Source organism: Bombus affinis, chromosome 14 (assembly GCF_024516045.1).
Source record: "Bombus affinis isolate iyBomAffi1 chromosome 14, iyBomAffi1.2, whole genome shotgun sequence".
Taxonomy (NCBI): domain Eukaryota; kingdom Metazoa; phylum Arthropoda; class Insecta; order Hymenoptera; family Apidae; genus Bombus; species Bombus affinis.
In genome coordinates this window covers 7,292,723-7,308,391 of record NC_066357.1, presented here as the reverse complement: position 1 = coordinate 7,308,391, position 15,669 = coordinate 7,292,723, and the positions used below count along the sequence as shown (strand labels likewise).

Below are 15,669 nucleotides of genomic sequence, written 5' to 3'. Positions count from 1 at the left end.
GACACGGATTTATCCTAAATAAGGGTTTGGTGTTCATTCGGAAAGCTTGCCTCGGAACAGCTGTAAGGAATTCAAGCGTCGAACGAATAATCGATCCTCCCCTTTGATTAAATTCGACAGAAATTCGTTATTACAGTTCCGGTTCGAGCGCGAGCCCCGAAGAACAGCAGGCCTTTAATTAAATCGTCCTAGACGTCGGTGTTCGCTGCCAGCAGGTCGTCCGTAAACTCCGCGGAAAAAGAATAATCATCCTCCTTTCTTCTTCAATTAAGAGCTCTTGGAGGAAATATTCTACTTCTAGGGGCTAAATACGAATTATTGGAATCCGGTGTAATTTCATTTCATTCAGCCTCGAAGAAGACGCGACTCGGTCAAACCTTCGCAGCCTGGTCGAGGAACGGGACGAAGCGAGGCGCAGAGTAAAGAAAAAGTAAAAAAAAGGGAGGCAGAAAAAAGATAAAAAAAAAAAAAAATGGGAAGATGAAGATAGAAAGAAAAAGAGGCTAAATAGTATAATAGGTGCGGAATGGAGAAAGTAGAAATTCTGATTATGGCAATGGAGAGGCGAAAGGAGTGAGCAACGCGCGACGAAAAGGAAACCGAAGAACGAAAGAGGATGAGCGAAGGAGGGGCGCGTAACCGGAGAAGCTTTCACAGGGGCAACCGGCTGCTTTCACGGAGAAAAGCTCTGGCGCTCGTTAGTGGGAAAATCCAATTTAGTCGGGGAACGGTTAGCGGGAGCGATCCGCACGCGGAATCGCGAAAACTCGAACAATACGCGTCGCGCGACCTCCTGCACCCCCGCGTGTGACAAACACCTGACGTCCGCCTGTTGCCAGACACACAGCGAGAATATGCTCAACGAACTTGTTTTATTGATTAACAATCGAATTACGCCCAATCGTCCGGTGCATTGATTTGATTCATCGTTCTATACGGTTTTCACGCGCCTCTCGTCTATCTTTGAAATCGTCCGTCTGCCGTTTCGCTCTTTTCATCTATGTCCTATCCTTTCCTGTGTTTCACGCTCGCGATTCTTTTTAATTAGTCATAACCCACGGGATGGGCTTTAATTAATTTGATCGTGCCGCGTATCGCCGATACGGGCCACGCTCCTATCCTTTGTTCCGTGTAATTAACGAGCTTGGAAAAAAGTAATCGTCGCGCGAGTTCCGCTTCCGTGCGTCTTAGCAACCAGACGGATAATTTTATTTCTCAGGCAATCTGAGAAGAGACACGTTCTCGTGTTCGGCATCGTAAGAATTTTCGTAAGACCGGATGCGAAGTCCGCGTGCACGGCGGATTATTCAATTTGAACGTGAATCGCGTTAACGGCGTAACGCCAATTATTTATCACCGCCGTGATAATTAATGCATAGCCGTTAATGAAAGCTCGTGGCCGGCGTGCAAGGCACAGACCGCTGACAACGTTTCCAACCTCGACCGCTCGCAACAAATCGAAAATTCGTAATCGAGAGTCAGTCCCTGCAATGTTGCTCTCGTTTGTTGATTAACTATTCGATTGCGTTGAGCGTTGCGTTGCTTTAAATTACAATATATCGTGGTCGCTTCTGATACTCTGTTTTATGGATCGTTGATCATTTTGTTAGAATTGCGTCCGCATATTATCTGCTCGCGGAGTTAAACAAATTTGTTCTGTGCTGCACGAACATTTTTCACTTGACTCGGTCTCTTCACTTTTAGATATTATCATAGTATCTACATGTACGGAGTGTTTTGCTACTGAGCTTAAAAAATAGAAATAAGGAAAATGTCGCTCGTATAGACGTTGGTTCGTTAATGGTTTATTAAATAAAAGAATTATTATAATAAAAATACAAAAAGCTGATTCCTCGTACGATAAAGAATAGAACCAGATTGGTGATGTAAGTTGAGAACTACAGGAATGCGCTGATGTTACGACCACTGTTTTCTAAATTTACTTTAGAATTTACTATTATTCGTGTCACTCGCTTACGACGAGCAAACTTATGCAGGTAAAACACTCGTCCTTTGAGGATTGAGATCCTTGTGATAGAATTAAGAAATTAGGAAAAATGGGCCTGTTCAGGTTGGTTTCCAAGAGGTTCGTATCTCAGATGTGTACGTATAAATTAATAAGGATTTTCTATAAAATCATTTCTCAATTAATGATCGCTTCCCTTCTCTGGAAACTGGTCAGAGATCGAACGAACGAGATAATGAACAAAAAATCAATGAGAATGGAAACGAGCAGTGTAACGACATATTTCAGAACGACGGATGCCATCCTTAAATCCTGGCTTAATTAGCCAAAGTACCGACGCGTTAAGTACACATTTTATCTCTGCCATTTTGTTCCTGTAATTTGTAATCCTCGAGTGTGAAAATCTGCGAAGCGAGAAGCATCGCGTCGGTTATGAATACGTCGAGCAGTATACTGGCTAGCAGCCAGGAGACCTCGCCCGCAAACTCCATCGAACTCATCCTTCGTCGATGAGATGATGGCTGATTTAGGTGTTTGGAGATTAATCGACTAATCGAAAATAAAAAGCAAATTGCTCGCGCAAGAAATCTTATTATCGTCGTTTAGAAGACAAGAATATCAGCGATGTTTTAGAAGAGGATAACTATCCTTAGATTATAGTAAATAATATTAATAATAATAATAATAATAATAAATCGTATAAACCCGTGTAAATTGTAAATGGTAATAGTTGATTAATTGTAACTATTCAAATATGATTATATTTTAATTTGAATTTAGATCTTTTAGAAAGAGCATATTTCGCTAGGAAATCAATTTGAAATAGAAAATTATTAATAATTTGACGACTTGGGGAATGTGGCTAACAGTTTCTGGCTTTTGAAGATTTCCAATGAAATATTTTTATACAGAGGATTCAGCGTAAATCAGTATTTTACTGACTCGGTTGCAGTCCTCTTTGGTTTTCAATTTTGCTCATTTTAATGGACAAAACAGATTTGTAATAAATATAAAATTACATCACGAATAATCACGCACTTTTTCATATTTTATTTATAGCTAAGATATTTTTTAACACGAAAGAAATGGAATCAAGTGGGAAGTGACTGGGTGCAGCAGAGTTGATAGACCAGCAGATTTTTACGTGAATCCATACGTTTCTAAATACACCTAAAGAAATGGAATCCAAGTAGAGATTTATTTCAACCTCTAAATATTATAACGATGTTGTTATTTTTTCAGCAGATTGACGGCATACGAAGAATATGACACGTTTATTTCTATCGATTTTCTTACTTTGGTACCATTTGATGGCTAAAATAACATTTCTTAATTATAATAATATAACAGAGAAGAACTTGTTAGGTTCGAGGCTACGAGATACGAACTTCTGCAAATAATCAAGATTATATTCGATATTATAATAACATGTATTCTCAAGATCAGAAGTTCCATAGCAATAGTTACGTACCCCGCCAAATGCCACGAATAAAGCGACAGTTTTAGTAGCGCGGTTCTGATTATTAAGTTTTCTGATTACTCGTATCCTATTCTCTTTCTCTGCGGTTTTCATATTTAACCAGTTAACTGCGTTTGACGTGTATACTCGTCGTCGCTCGTATTTATTTACGCACTCCATCAGCTAATCCCATGAGATATTTCTAGAGCTAAGTTCCACGGTTAACTGGTTAGACAGACAAGATCAATATTTCTAAATGATAATCTATTTGACTCGGCCCATTCACGACACTCGAGAATAGACTGTTTGCAGGTTGATGATCGAAACGAGACGAGTGGTTGATTAAAACGTCGTCGCTCGACGAATCTAAGGACACAGAGGCGAACATTTCCGGTAGGAAAGAACGCGTTGCTCTGGAAGATTGGCTCGGCTGGAATTTTCTAAGTGACTTGTCACGCATCATCCGACGTTCTCCATTATCGTAGCACGCCAATCGGCCGTTTCCGGCCGGCGCAATTACACACGGGTACACCGTCAATTAGGCAAGTTTAATCGGTAATCGGATTATCAGTGATACGGGTTATCCTGCGCCGTTGCACCAGCCGGTGTGTCCCGTGTCCCATTCTAACACACGACCACCCAAACACACCTATGTACACGTACATAGCCGAATCGAAAAGTCAAGTTAATTTAATCATTGTATCGTTGGAACAATTACCGCGCGTCCTGATCGTTTTCGCAGCGTGACAAACGCGCATTGTAACGGTTATTATGCTTGCAATCGTTTCATCTCTTCCGTAGCTTCCAATTACGAAGATATCGATACGATTATCTGCATCGTTCTATGGGCCGGGGTCGATTATAATTTCGTACACGCCACCTCTCCCCTCGGCTTTTACGGTCTGCCATTATTTATTTGTCATTGTACGCCTTCTTATTACATCGATCGTTGGACGAGCAGTGAATGAAACGCACGGCCAGTGTTAATTCACTTGGATCACGAAAGTAAATCGAACGCTTACCGTAGAAAGTTTCTGCGAATATATTAGGTGCGTTAAGCTGGAAATTTGCTTGATACTCTACCGAGTAAATTGCAATGAATTTTTATAAATTTTTATAGTCATAGTATGAACGTAATTAAAGAAGTTAAAGCTAAATAATAACTTAGTTCGTCCATTAAATAATACAATAAATATTATAATAGGTACTTTATTTTGTACAATCTTTCATATTCTGGTATTTCAGACTTTGTCATAAACTGCATAAACATTCGCAGTTTGAATTAAATAGAGATCGTTGCTTGTCAACTCGTTCCGCGCACGATCGTGCCACGATTGTAGGGATACTCTATTTCTTCGATAATAGATTGTTAAGTAAGAACAAGGAAGAGAGTCTGTAGGCAATCACGGAGCAATTCTTCCACGTAAGCGATACGTAAAATCGATGCGTTCAAGCTGTTTAACGAGCACCATTAGCATCGAGCCAGCGCGACCGGAGGAACAATGCCAGGTGAATTATTTCGCCGGAGCAACTCGCAAGTTCCGTAGTCGAAAGAGTATGCGTCTCATAATTCCGCTTGCTACACGGATACGCAAAGTTTTCATCGTAATCACGTCGCGAGTGTTCCCCGCGCGCAATTGTTAGTTGAAGTATGCCGGCACATCGAGGTAGAGCCTTAAGCTTGGCCCGGACCCCAGTCACGGAAATTTATTCCATTGTCGTATAACGCTGCGGAAGAACCCGGAGGAAGCTAGTAGAACCCGGAGGAAGGAACTCTTTTTCGAGTTCGCGTACGCGAGTTTGTACCGCGCGACTGATAAGGAATGAAAGTAATTGGAAACCGTCGAGTTTGCGAAATACAGTCGACGACAAAAATAAGTCGTGCAACAATGGGCTTACGAATTACGAAGTTTCGTTAAATACAGCTTGTTTACACAACGATGCAAATTTGTTTCGACAAAGTTTCAATTACCATTTATTAGATGATCTACGATACGTGCTACAATGACGCATAGTGGTGGACATGAGATTTTAAAATTCCTTTAAAATTCACACTTTTGTATAACCGACCACGTTACATTAGCATTAAGATTTTTGTACTAGACATGTTTTACCATGTTCGTAATAGAATTATCTGTTTTATATCTATTCGTAATTTAATTGTTCTTATCGATCATGTCGATTCTTTAAACTTTCTTTTGTCTTTCATTGTACTAAACAGGTATTCGTACACTTATCGCAGAAAGCTTTTACGTTTGTTATCGTGCACATTTCATAAAACATTCAGCAATTATTCATCAGCGCCGTTACGAGATCCGATTGTCACGGTTGTATCGGTAAAATTTGGTAGCAATTTGAAAATGTATATAGAAATTCATAAAATATGTTCTTAGAAAGTGTCGATAAGGATACGAATACTTTCGTGAGCCTGTGTATACGACATTAGTATGCTGGTTCAAGTAAACTTTATCGATACATACTTCCGCTATCTGTTCGCTTCTTTTTGTCCCCGACTGTAAAACGGAATAAGGTGGATTTTGTAGAAATTTGCGTGTACGAAGGAGACTAACGGTATAGAAGTTGGAAATTTGGTTAACTTGGCTAGTGGACGAGCACGGTGCGCGATGAAGTCTCGCATACACAAGAATATGGAAATATCGGAGAGCTATCTGATCCCAACGAGCGTTCCAGTAGCGAGAGAAACTCGAGTAAGTAGATACGTGTACCGACGAAAAGCGTACGAAGCCCGCAATATAATTTCGTGCACCGAATGAGTTCGAACTGGTCTAACCGCAACCTCGCCGCCGCTCGAAACTTGATCGCTCACAACGCCGTTGACGTCGATGCAGCCATGTCGCGATCAACGTTTCTCTTCGAGCTGCTCCAACTTCAACCTACAGCCGTCGTTGTTCCTTCGATAATCGCTTCGTTGAGTGATCGTGCGAGCTGCGGAGAATTTTCCACGCGTAACTTGTTGAATCTATAGGGCCGTTCGTCGACCTACGAAAACGCAAAACATAGCGCGCGAACCTTTCGCGTTTCAAGCTTTTAATCGACTGCAGAGCTTTTAAATCACAATACAGAGTGTTTCAGAAAGCGGGCTCATTTCAGCGGTGAACAGGGGACACAAAAGCGGTGGAAAATGTTCGCGTAAACACGTGTCCTATTTGATCTTGTTTCAAAGCTATAGACACTTTTGTGTTTCAGTAGCCCGCAACTGCTTACCTACGTATGTAAAAGGTATGCTGGCTTTTGCAGCCGCCTTGTCAAAGAACTTCGCAATCTTTCAAAAATTCCACGCGTATGTCGAATAATACAGAGGGTAGCCATTTCGACCACCTTCTACGAAGGTAAGCTGTTACGGATTACTGGAACACAGAGATGACTGCAACTTTGAAACAAGATCAAATGGGACACATGTTTATACGAACTTCTTTCATTGTTCTCGCGTTCCCTGTCCATTGCTGAAGTGAGTATCGCGTATGAAGAAACAGCCTGTATAATGTGCTAAGTATGCCGCGAATATTCATGCAACTTCACATTTTTACGAATATAATTTAAAAAATTATAATTAACTTATAATTAAAATTACGATCAAGAGATGAGAATTAATAAAAAGAACACATTATACGCATTGTCTGCACTTTTGCAGATCCAAATTTTCCATAAATGTACGAAAATTCGTAGTCTAATGGTCAGGTCTTTTTTTTTTTTTTTTTGCTTTGTTTGTTAACCAACGTGGGTTCCTTTGTGTGAATATGTAACGCGGGATTCGTAATAAAGCTCTGCTGCCGGATTTAAAAGGCAACAGTTACGCCTCCCGATGCTCGGGCGTAAAAATGCAGGCCCTAGCATGGCGTTTTCCGTTTCCAGGAGTAAGGCAACTCAATTACGGCGATCCTTCGAGCGGTCTTATCCAACGCGTACGCAACAACTATAATTATACGATGGCCAGATCCGCGTCGAGTTAGCGAATAATATCGCGGAGGAAACGCGCGCGTTGCGCCGTTCCGCTTCGAACGATCGCAATCGTAACGTTCGAGATAAATGGCGAGAACGTGCCGTAGATGAGAAAAGAAGACTGTTGAAACATACGTAAATGATTCGTGGAAAATTGACACGACATCAATCAGTGAAAAAGTAGAAAAGGTGTCTCAAACTTTACCGATGTAATCACCATAGTCATATATCATCATTGGACTGCGGATGTTCACGTATTTTAGGGACGTTCAAGAATGCAAACATTCACAATTTGCATATAATATCCGATGTATCAAAAATAGAGTACAGTGAGGTCTCGGTTATCGAAAATCGGTTCGAGGTGTTTCGAACTGCAGCGTAACTTCACTTTTTATCGAAATTTTAGCACGAAAGTGTGAATAGTCGGATATTCTGAAAGCGGTTAATCAAATCGATTAAACGATGAATTAAACCTAAATATTACATTATCAAAAATTACCTATAATTTTATTATAAAATTTACGTACACCGAGATAGACCTCCGGTCCATATCGTTTCAGATAATAAAAAAGAGGTTCTGCCGGGATTATTATAATATTTAGTGGATGAACTAAATTGTCATCCACATTGAATTTCTTTAGTTATATCCATACAAATATAAAACATGCACAGTCTATTTATTATTAGACCGAGGAGTTTTACGCATTTACGAAGAATTTGAAGATGCAAGCGTGCACAGGATGCGCACAGCATTGCAGAAATATATAAAACATCGAAAATACAGTACTCCTTAAAATATTATCCTTTTTGCAGCAAAGGATGGTTTACCTCTTGAATAAAGAAATAAGTAAATTTTTTCACGAGAGATCATCTCGTGTTCAGTCGCATCACGATTGCGAAAACACCCTATATAAATGGAAAAGCAAGGACTTGGAAAGGCAGCTGCATTTGAAATTCGACGTCGGAACGAAGAAGATCGTGCGATATCGAATTCGCGATTTCGTTTCTAAAAGTTGAAAGTGAAGGAAGGGCCCGGTCGACTGGAATTCGACGAACTCACGATACGTATGTATATCGATGGTGAACATCGTTCGTTCATGGGAGACTTCTTGCTCGTACACCTTCAATAGGGTGGCTGGCTTGGTTCCAAACGACCGCTACTGCGAGGATGACGATCAAAATGAGATTCTCGGTTCAATGCCGGGAATCGGGCAAGGATTATGTGTCTTCTGTCGGAGGACGTCAACCGGCGAATAAACTGGCGTCGCGTTGCTGGCCAGCCAACAAACTTTCCCGTTAGCGGTTTCGTTCGAATTCCACGTACATAATTCCCGGTTCTTTGACGAATCACGCGATGCGACAAGGAAGCAGCGAAATTAATAAAAATTAAAATACAGGCTTACAACAGGAAAGTCTTTTTACTTATTAACGAATTTTATATCGCCACTTTTATATCTAACAAGCTCTCTGTTATTTGGGATGGATTTCATCGGGTATATTTTATAGTTATCACGATTTAGCACTTTAATTTTGAATTAATTTGGATGGAAAAATGTTCTTTTGTCGAAGATTTTGATAAAGAATTAAATAAATCTAAATGTCTTTTTTTATTGTATATCGAAACTTTTCAATATATCGATATTAAAGCTCCAATATTACGAAGCTCTTCTTATATTCTTTTCTCGTAAAATAATCCTTTAACGAGTCGATGAAGATATATGGCATTCGCGTAATCCTTCGAAAGACTTGCAAAATTCATTAAACTTAATTATGTTATTACGACAGATTCTTACCAACGAATGGATCAAAATCTCTGCGTTAAGAGCATATATAAAATATAGCTGATGATAATTAAGTATACAAACAGAAATTTTCATCGCGGTTTTATCTTCTATTTGCAAAAACCAGTCGAAAACTAAATCTAAATTATCTCGCGCAACCAACACGATTTATAGCGCTTTTGAACGTGAATTTGGCCTTTTTTTTAGAAAATGCTTTGTCCCCATCAGTTTCGACAGGAGCGAAATCCCAGAGAGCAAAAGGTAGCGAAACGAGAGAGGTATATTCGCGCTGATCCGATCGGGTTGTCGAAAACGCGGCATCGTTTGAAGCTGGATACTCTGAAAGAAATATCACCCTGTGTGCACTCGTGTACACTAGAGAGTTTGCAATGGACAGCTTTCGCGCCCTTGCGCAGTTATTGCGTATTAAAATTAAAAGGCCAGTTTTTAAAATCAATCTACAATTTTTGCGTGGTCTGCAAAACCCTATGGCGGTATTTTGGCCATTTTGGCTATACGCGCGAATCTTCCTTTTCTCCTAGTTCGCTCTTTACCCCGTATCGATGCATCGGGGTTGGGCTTTATACCTGCTGCGAGCAACAGAAAGCGTGAATGGCATTGGAAAACTTCAAAGGACGGAGGGAAACCTCGCTTCACGGTGGCATGCAATTTCACCAGAATCCAAATCGCTTTCGTATATCATCGAAGGGTCGAAGCAAAGTGGTCTGACAAAACTCACCCAACACGGTGCCCACGTACGAGTGCGACGTGTCGAAGTCAATGGGACCATTCGTGCTCTCGAATGTCGCATCCTTGCTGAATAGACCCTTGTCTTGTATCAAGCGTAACGTCCACTGTCTGGAACAGTAACGAAACTTGTTATTAATATCAGGCAATTACAAGTTTTACGTCTCATAAACATGTACATGTAGCTGTTACTATCGTATGAAATATGTAGCGTACGAAATATCCGATATAGTTGTACCTACGAGGCTCTAGACAATTCGACGGATATCATTTTTCGTGTCAGCTTGATCCTTTACATTCGTTAGTTGTGTCTGTTAGTACTTTTTCAATGTCTCGAAGTCAACCGAATCGATTAATCTTTCGAGTATGTAATAAAATAACGGAACATTTCGTCTACGAGTCGAGTGTACGTATCTTACGTATTACTTAATTCCTCTTGTTACTTCCTTAATAATTACTAAACATTTTTCACAATTTTTAATTTAAGTTCCTTCTATAATATATCTTGCAATTACATACATGGCACAGCAAATGAATCATTGTCTTTATTCGTCATTCCTTTCAAGCGTTTTCCCATTAAACGCAGAATCCAACCAAGGATTCGTTATTTTTCGAATATTTAACGCATTGTCCTTGCTGTGTACTTGATATTCGAATGGTTAAAAAACCGGAAGCAGTGTGTTTCAAATTAGCAACAGGTCTACGAACATAAAAGAGAACAGGATCAAGACGAGATAGACAAAGTATCGGTGATTTACACGTTGTTCCTAAGAAAACGACATTGCCCCTAAGAACTCGTCGACTAATCCTTTCGCCGATCAGCGTAATCAGGTTTTTACGCTCGAACGGTTCTCGCCTCCACCAGGTCCATCATAGAAAAACATCGTACAAGAATGAATGATAATCGAAGAAATCTTGAAAATACCAGCAGTCGCCGGTTAACCTTGCGACTGTCCGTTGCGTTTGACTGCCCAGGACTGTTGGATCGAACGTTTGTCACGACGTAGGGTCAATGGTAACGAGTAGTCTCACGGTCGACGGCTGGTCATCGGGAAACGTGCAAGAAGCGCGATGTCGTTGCACGAGTGTCGAGGAACGTTAGATCCAAAACCCGTTGTGCTCTCGTGATTCAGCGATTCTTGGACGATGACGCGATCAGGCCTTCCCCGGTACTCGACTCTTCCGAGTGGAAAACCTGTAGTCGAAGGACGAAGCGAAGCATACTACGAGAGCGGTTAACAACTAACAATAAGGCTACGATAACATGGAATTGATCGACAACGCTTTAAGGCACGTTTCATTTGTGTCAAGCAATCAGATAACACTAATTAATTGATAACTAATTCCATGTCTAATTTCATTCTCGCGTTATACTACGCTTGTAACCTTTCTTCGGTTACGCGGTCTCTATGCTGTTACCTACGCATACTTATGCGCACCTGCTTGTCATTTAGTCACGTACCATTTGTTAGCTAGGCAAAGCCCTGATTGGCTTTCGCTGCCCACTTCTAGCTTCTAAAGATAGTACGAAGGAGGCCAGGCATAGTAATCACATCAGTCCTCTTATATCGAGTTTTCGAATATTTTTCGTAGCATGACTTCTGGTCTACAAGATATCCTATGGCCCTATACCGATGGTATTCTTAACAGTATCATTCGTTTTAGATAATCCGTCACAGGTACCTTTCCTTAACGAAAAGGAATAATCATCCTGATCCAAAAATGTATATGATAAACATACCGCAATAGAAAAAAAATCGCGAATAAAAGAAGCACACGGAGTACTGTGTCGTGTTTCGCGAAAGAGAATCGGTATATTAAACTGCGCATCCTGAAAAAATCTCGAATCGATTAAATATATTAAAATCTCAAGTCTCAACGCGTGACGACATTGCGTTGATACAACCGTGAATTCGACGGTAATCAAGCAATAGCTCGGAACTGTGGCTTCTAAGAACAAGGGATCGACGTTGCTGTAAGATGGACGAGCGAAGCGCGACGACTTTCAGACTTGGAATATTAAATTTAGAAACGCGAAAGGATCGAAGACTGGCGCGTGGCATTGAAACGCGGATTGACCAGGGATTGCGTATGGAATGCAGCGAGTGCACGCTGCTATAATCCCGGATTCGAGGGTAAATGGATTAGGTTTAATTAAATTCGCAACGAGCCTGGATTATTCGCGAACACGCGTAGACCGACAAAATATTCGATTATCTCGTCAGTATTAGAGGCAGAAACAGAAAAACAGAGGGAAACGAAAGGTAACGCTGATGTTAAGAGACAAGGAGAATTTCCAGGCTGATCATCGAAACCGTATCGAACAGAATATGTTCGGATGGTTAAAAGAATGGTCCTACGAAGCTTTTCCCAGAATATTAGGATGTTAAACGACCATGTATGGTCGTAAATCTGAGCTTATATTTTCTTCTTCGAATACGAAGATTGTAGGAGAAAAATATCGCAAGTATAATTTTTTAGAGTTTCCAATCTCTTTTATAATTATTTAGCGATCGATGGTGTATTTCAGTATAGCATAGTTAAAAAAAGAAACAAGGATATAGTTCTTTTAACGGTGTATGCCTAATATCTACGATAAGACAGTCAATGCTTTCGAAGTCAGTATTTTTCCAAAGAGTTGGGAGAAATTATTATTTTTCGTGTAAATATTTTTCAAAAGGACCTCGTAATAAAGTTTAGTAGAAAGACGATTTCGATAGCGTATGCTTGGAAAAGGACGAAAGGTTTCTCGACAGAGATCCACTGAAAGAAACAATACATGCAATATTTAATAGAACGTTCAACTTTTATTGAATTTCACTACGTACCTTCCGAACAACCTAGTGCTTTAATTAAGTACGCGATATTTTAGAGAAACCAGTTGCGGTTAAGGTTTCATTTGTATTTAAAGAATGCTATAATACGTTTCATATACTAAATCGAATTTAGAATGAATAATGAATGGGAAATAAACCGCGAATAACAGGGAGAAGCGCGAGAATTCCGAAATATTCAGCCGTAGCAGTTTCAGATCCCGGTAATTTCTATCATCGCGAAACAGATTTCGTTTGAAATTCACGCTGCTGTTTTACAAGATGCCGCGAGGAAAAGGAGACACGGAGGGCTCCTCCTCTCTGCTGCTTTGCCTCGCGGAAAGAATTTAATACGGAGCATTACCATAAAGAAACGAGGCACAAGACGAGCCGGCATTACGTAAGGTATCAACGGAAGAGCAACAATTAGTCGCGGATCCTCGTACCTTTCTCGCCGCATCTGCTGCAATTATTTTCCTAACTCGATAGCAAGCTGTTGGCGATAACGGTGAACCTTGTTTCCTTCCTTATTCCACGAGATCGTTCTATTGTTTCCATGAAATTGGTCCCGTTAAGAAATTCATAAAGCAGTCCGTAAAGTGCGTGACTCGCGAAAAAAATGCGACGAGGTGGCTCGAACGATTTATCTCGCAATCCTTCGGATTTTCACCGCTGTATTCAAGACCGCTGGACTCTTTTTATTTATTCATACACTGGTTCACTTGCTCGAGATACTTGTACGCGTTTACCATGGAAAATTTGTATACGTGCGTTGTGTGTGTTACGTATAAAACGCGACGAAATTTTATTAGAACAACGATGAGACACGATCGTGACGATTGTGTTGTACAATTTGAAACCAATCTGACGTGTTATCGTTTGGATGACATATCTGAAATTCTACATCGATATACCACGTCCATATGAAAGCTGCGTACGAACAAATTTTATTCTATATTTTCGATTTACCTTTATATGGGGAATTACGTTGGTAAAATTTGTAACCAATCTGAGAATGTATACGTATGTGGTGATTTACATCATGCACCTCAAACCCCGTATCCTATTCCGTCTTCTATATCCTGTATCCTACGTCCATACGAACAAATTGTATTTTATATTTTCAATTTACTTTTACACAATTACCTGCTTCTGCCTTGTACTCCGATTTCGAAAACATGCTATGATTGTATGAGAAATTATAGGATTTTTACTGCAAATATATATTTAATAAAAAATAAGTAGACAGCATGAGTGATCATCTTAGAGATATAATAAATGTTAAAGATATTAACTCATTGCTCCAACTAATAATGGGGAGTAAATTGTAAATGTCCAATAGAAAAAAATGTTAAAGATGCTCCCATGGAGTATTAAGACTTCATGAATATGTAATTAATATTTATTCGTGCATTTTTTAATGTATATCGTGGAATAAATTTTGCCCCACATTCCGCAGATTTTTGCGAAATATGTCAAATCAAATAAAATGCGAAACGTTCGTTCACATCTGCTATCCTTAACGTTTAAAAAATTGAAAACGCTTGATTTATGTTTCGCGTCAACAATGTGTTAATACCAATATCATTGACCGTTCAAATATCTTTGCAGCCTTTGAGAAGTGCCCGTACGTACTGAACACGTCGTCATTTCAACGTATATTTGCATATTTGTTTTAAAATTTCCCAATATGATTATATTAGTGGTCGAGTCTCGTGAGTGCTAATGAAATTTCCAAATGTTTCCTATGACGCATAATATTTATATTCAACAAAAGGTATTCGCAAGTATTCCGATATTTTCGTGAGCCTGTACACATCGAACATGTAAGAAAGAGGGACAAAAGCCGATATCGCCGATTTATAACGTCGACTTATCCACATTCTGGCTTCAACATCTCTCTCGCTTATCTACGCTCGGACACTTTCTGAAAAGTGACTTTTCGCGGGACCATCGCCTCTGGTAATCCCGGAAAAGCAACACGCTGGATTTCTCATAAACTTTTTAGAACGTTGCACGACGCTCTCCTGAATCCCGTGTAACGAATCCAATAACACGGTCGTCCACGAATCCGATTTTCTCCTGACGAAACGAGGAATCTAATAACGCCGCTTTATTTACCCGTTTTATACTAATAAGCACTGAATGCTGAAAGATGAATTTCCTCTTGACCCCTTTGCTGTCTATCGCGCGTATATTCGTTGTATTTTTACGGACGTTTTACAAGAGAATCGACAAAAGCTCGAGAAAGGAAAAATCAAGTTATTTAAATCAAATTATTCCGCGGGATATTTACTGTGGCTACAGAAGCTACTTGTACAGCATTGTATTTATTATAGCATCTACGCGCTAATTAATTGGCAGACTGCAAATTTTTATGTAATTTCATATTTTTACGAAGAAGATTACAGATATGAAACTCGCGTAGAAAATTGTTTCGTCCGTTAAAAATGATAAAGAGCACTCCACTTGGAATATTTTATATATTTTGTATATTAAATACGGTTCGTGAATCCTTGCATCTTTAAATTAATTATAAATGCGTAAAAAACTATTAATTAGGTACAAGTATATTAAATTTCGTATGAGTTACTAGTATATCCACATGATTATAAAAATTTGCTACTATGCAAATGTAAGAAATGTAGAACCTCGTGAAAAGACGCTTATTATTGTGCACTGTTGTAGCGTTACTAGGAACTTCAATATTCAGTTTGCTTTTTCTTTACCATAACGTGCCTAATCTCTATAAAGGCAACGGATCATAGCAGAAACGAGGGGGTGGAGCAAGACACGTCGAAGGTAATCCATCTCGAAAAGTTAAAAGTACGGCAAATAATAATTTCTAGTTTTACAAGAAGAGGAAGATACCAAAGAACTAGAGATATAGATAACAATCTGAAGATTCGATTAACAATAAACATATGTTTGGTAAACATAATA

At 39.6% G+C, this 15,669-nt stretch overlaps 1 protein-coding gene across 2 annotated transcripts in view; it reads right to left on the bottom strand.

Annotated features, from left to right (window-relative positions):
- Positions 1 to 15,669, bottom strand: part of LOC126923951 (disintegrin and metalloproteinase domain-containing protein 10-like) — a 57,055-nt gene that overhangs the window by 24,411 nt on the left and 16,975 nt on the right. For both annotated transcript variants that reach the window (XM_050737904.1, XM_050737905.1), the window contains exon 4: positions 9,906 to 10,024. In XM_050737904.1, the coding sequence (XP_050593861.1) occupies positions 9,906 to 10,024 (119 nt within the window). The remainder of the gene's footprint in view (positions 1 to 9,905; positions 10,025 to 15,669) is intronic.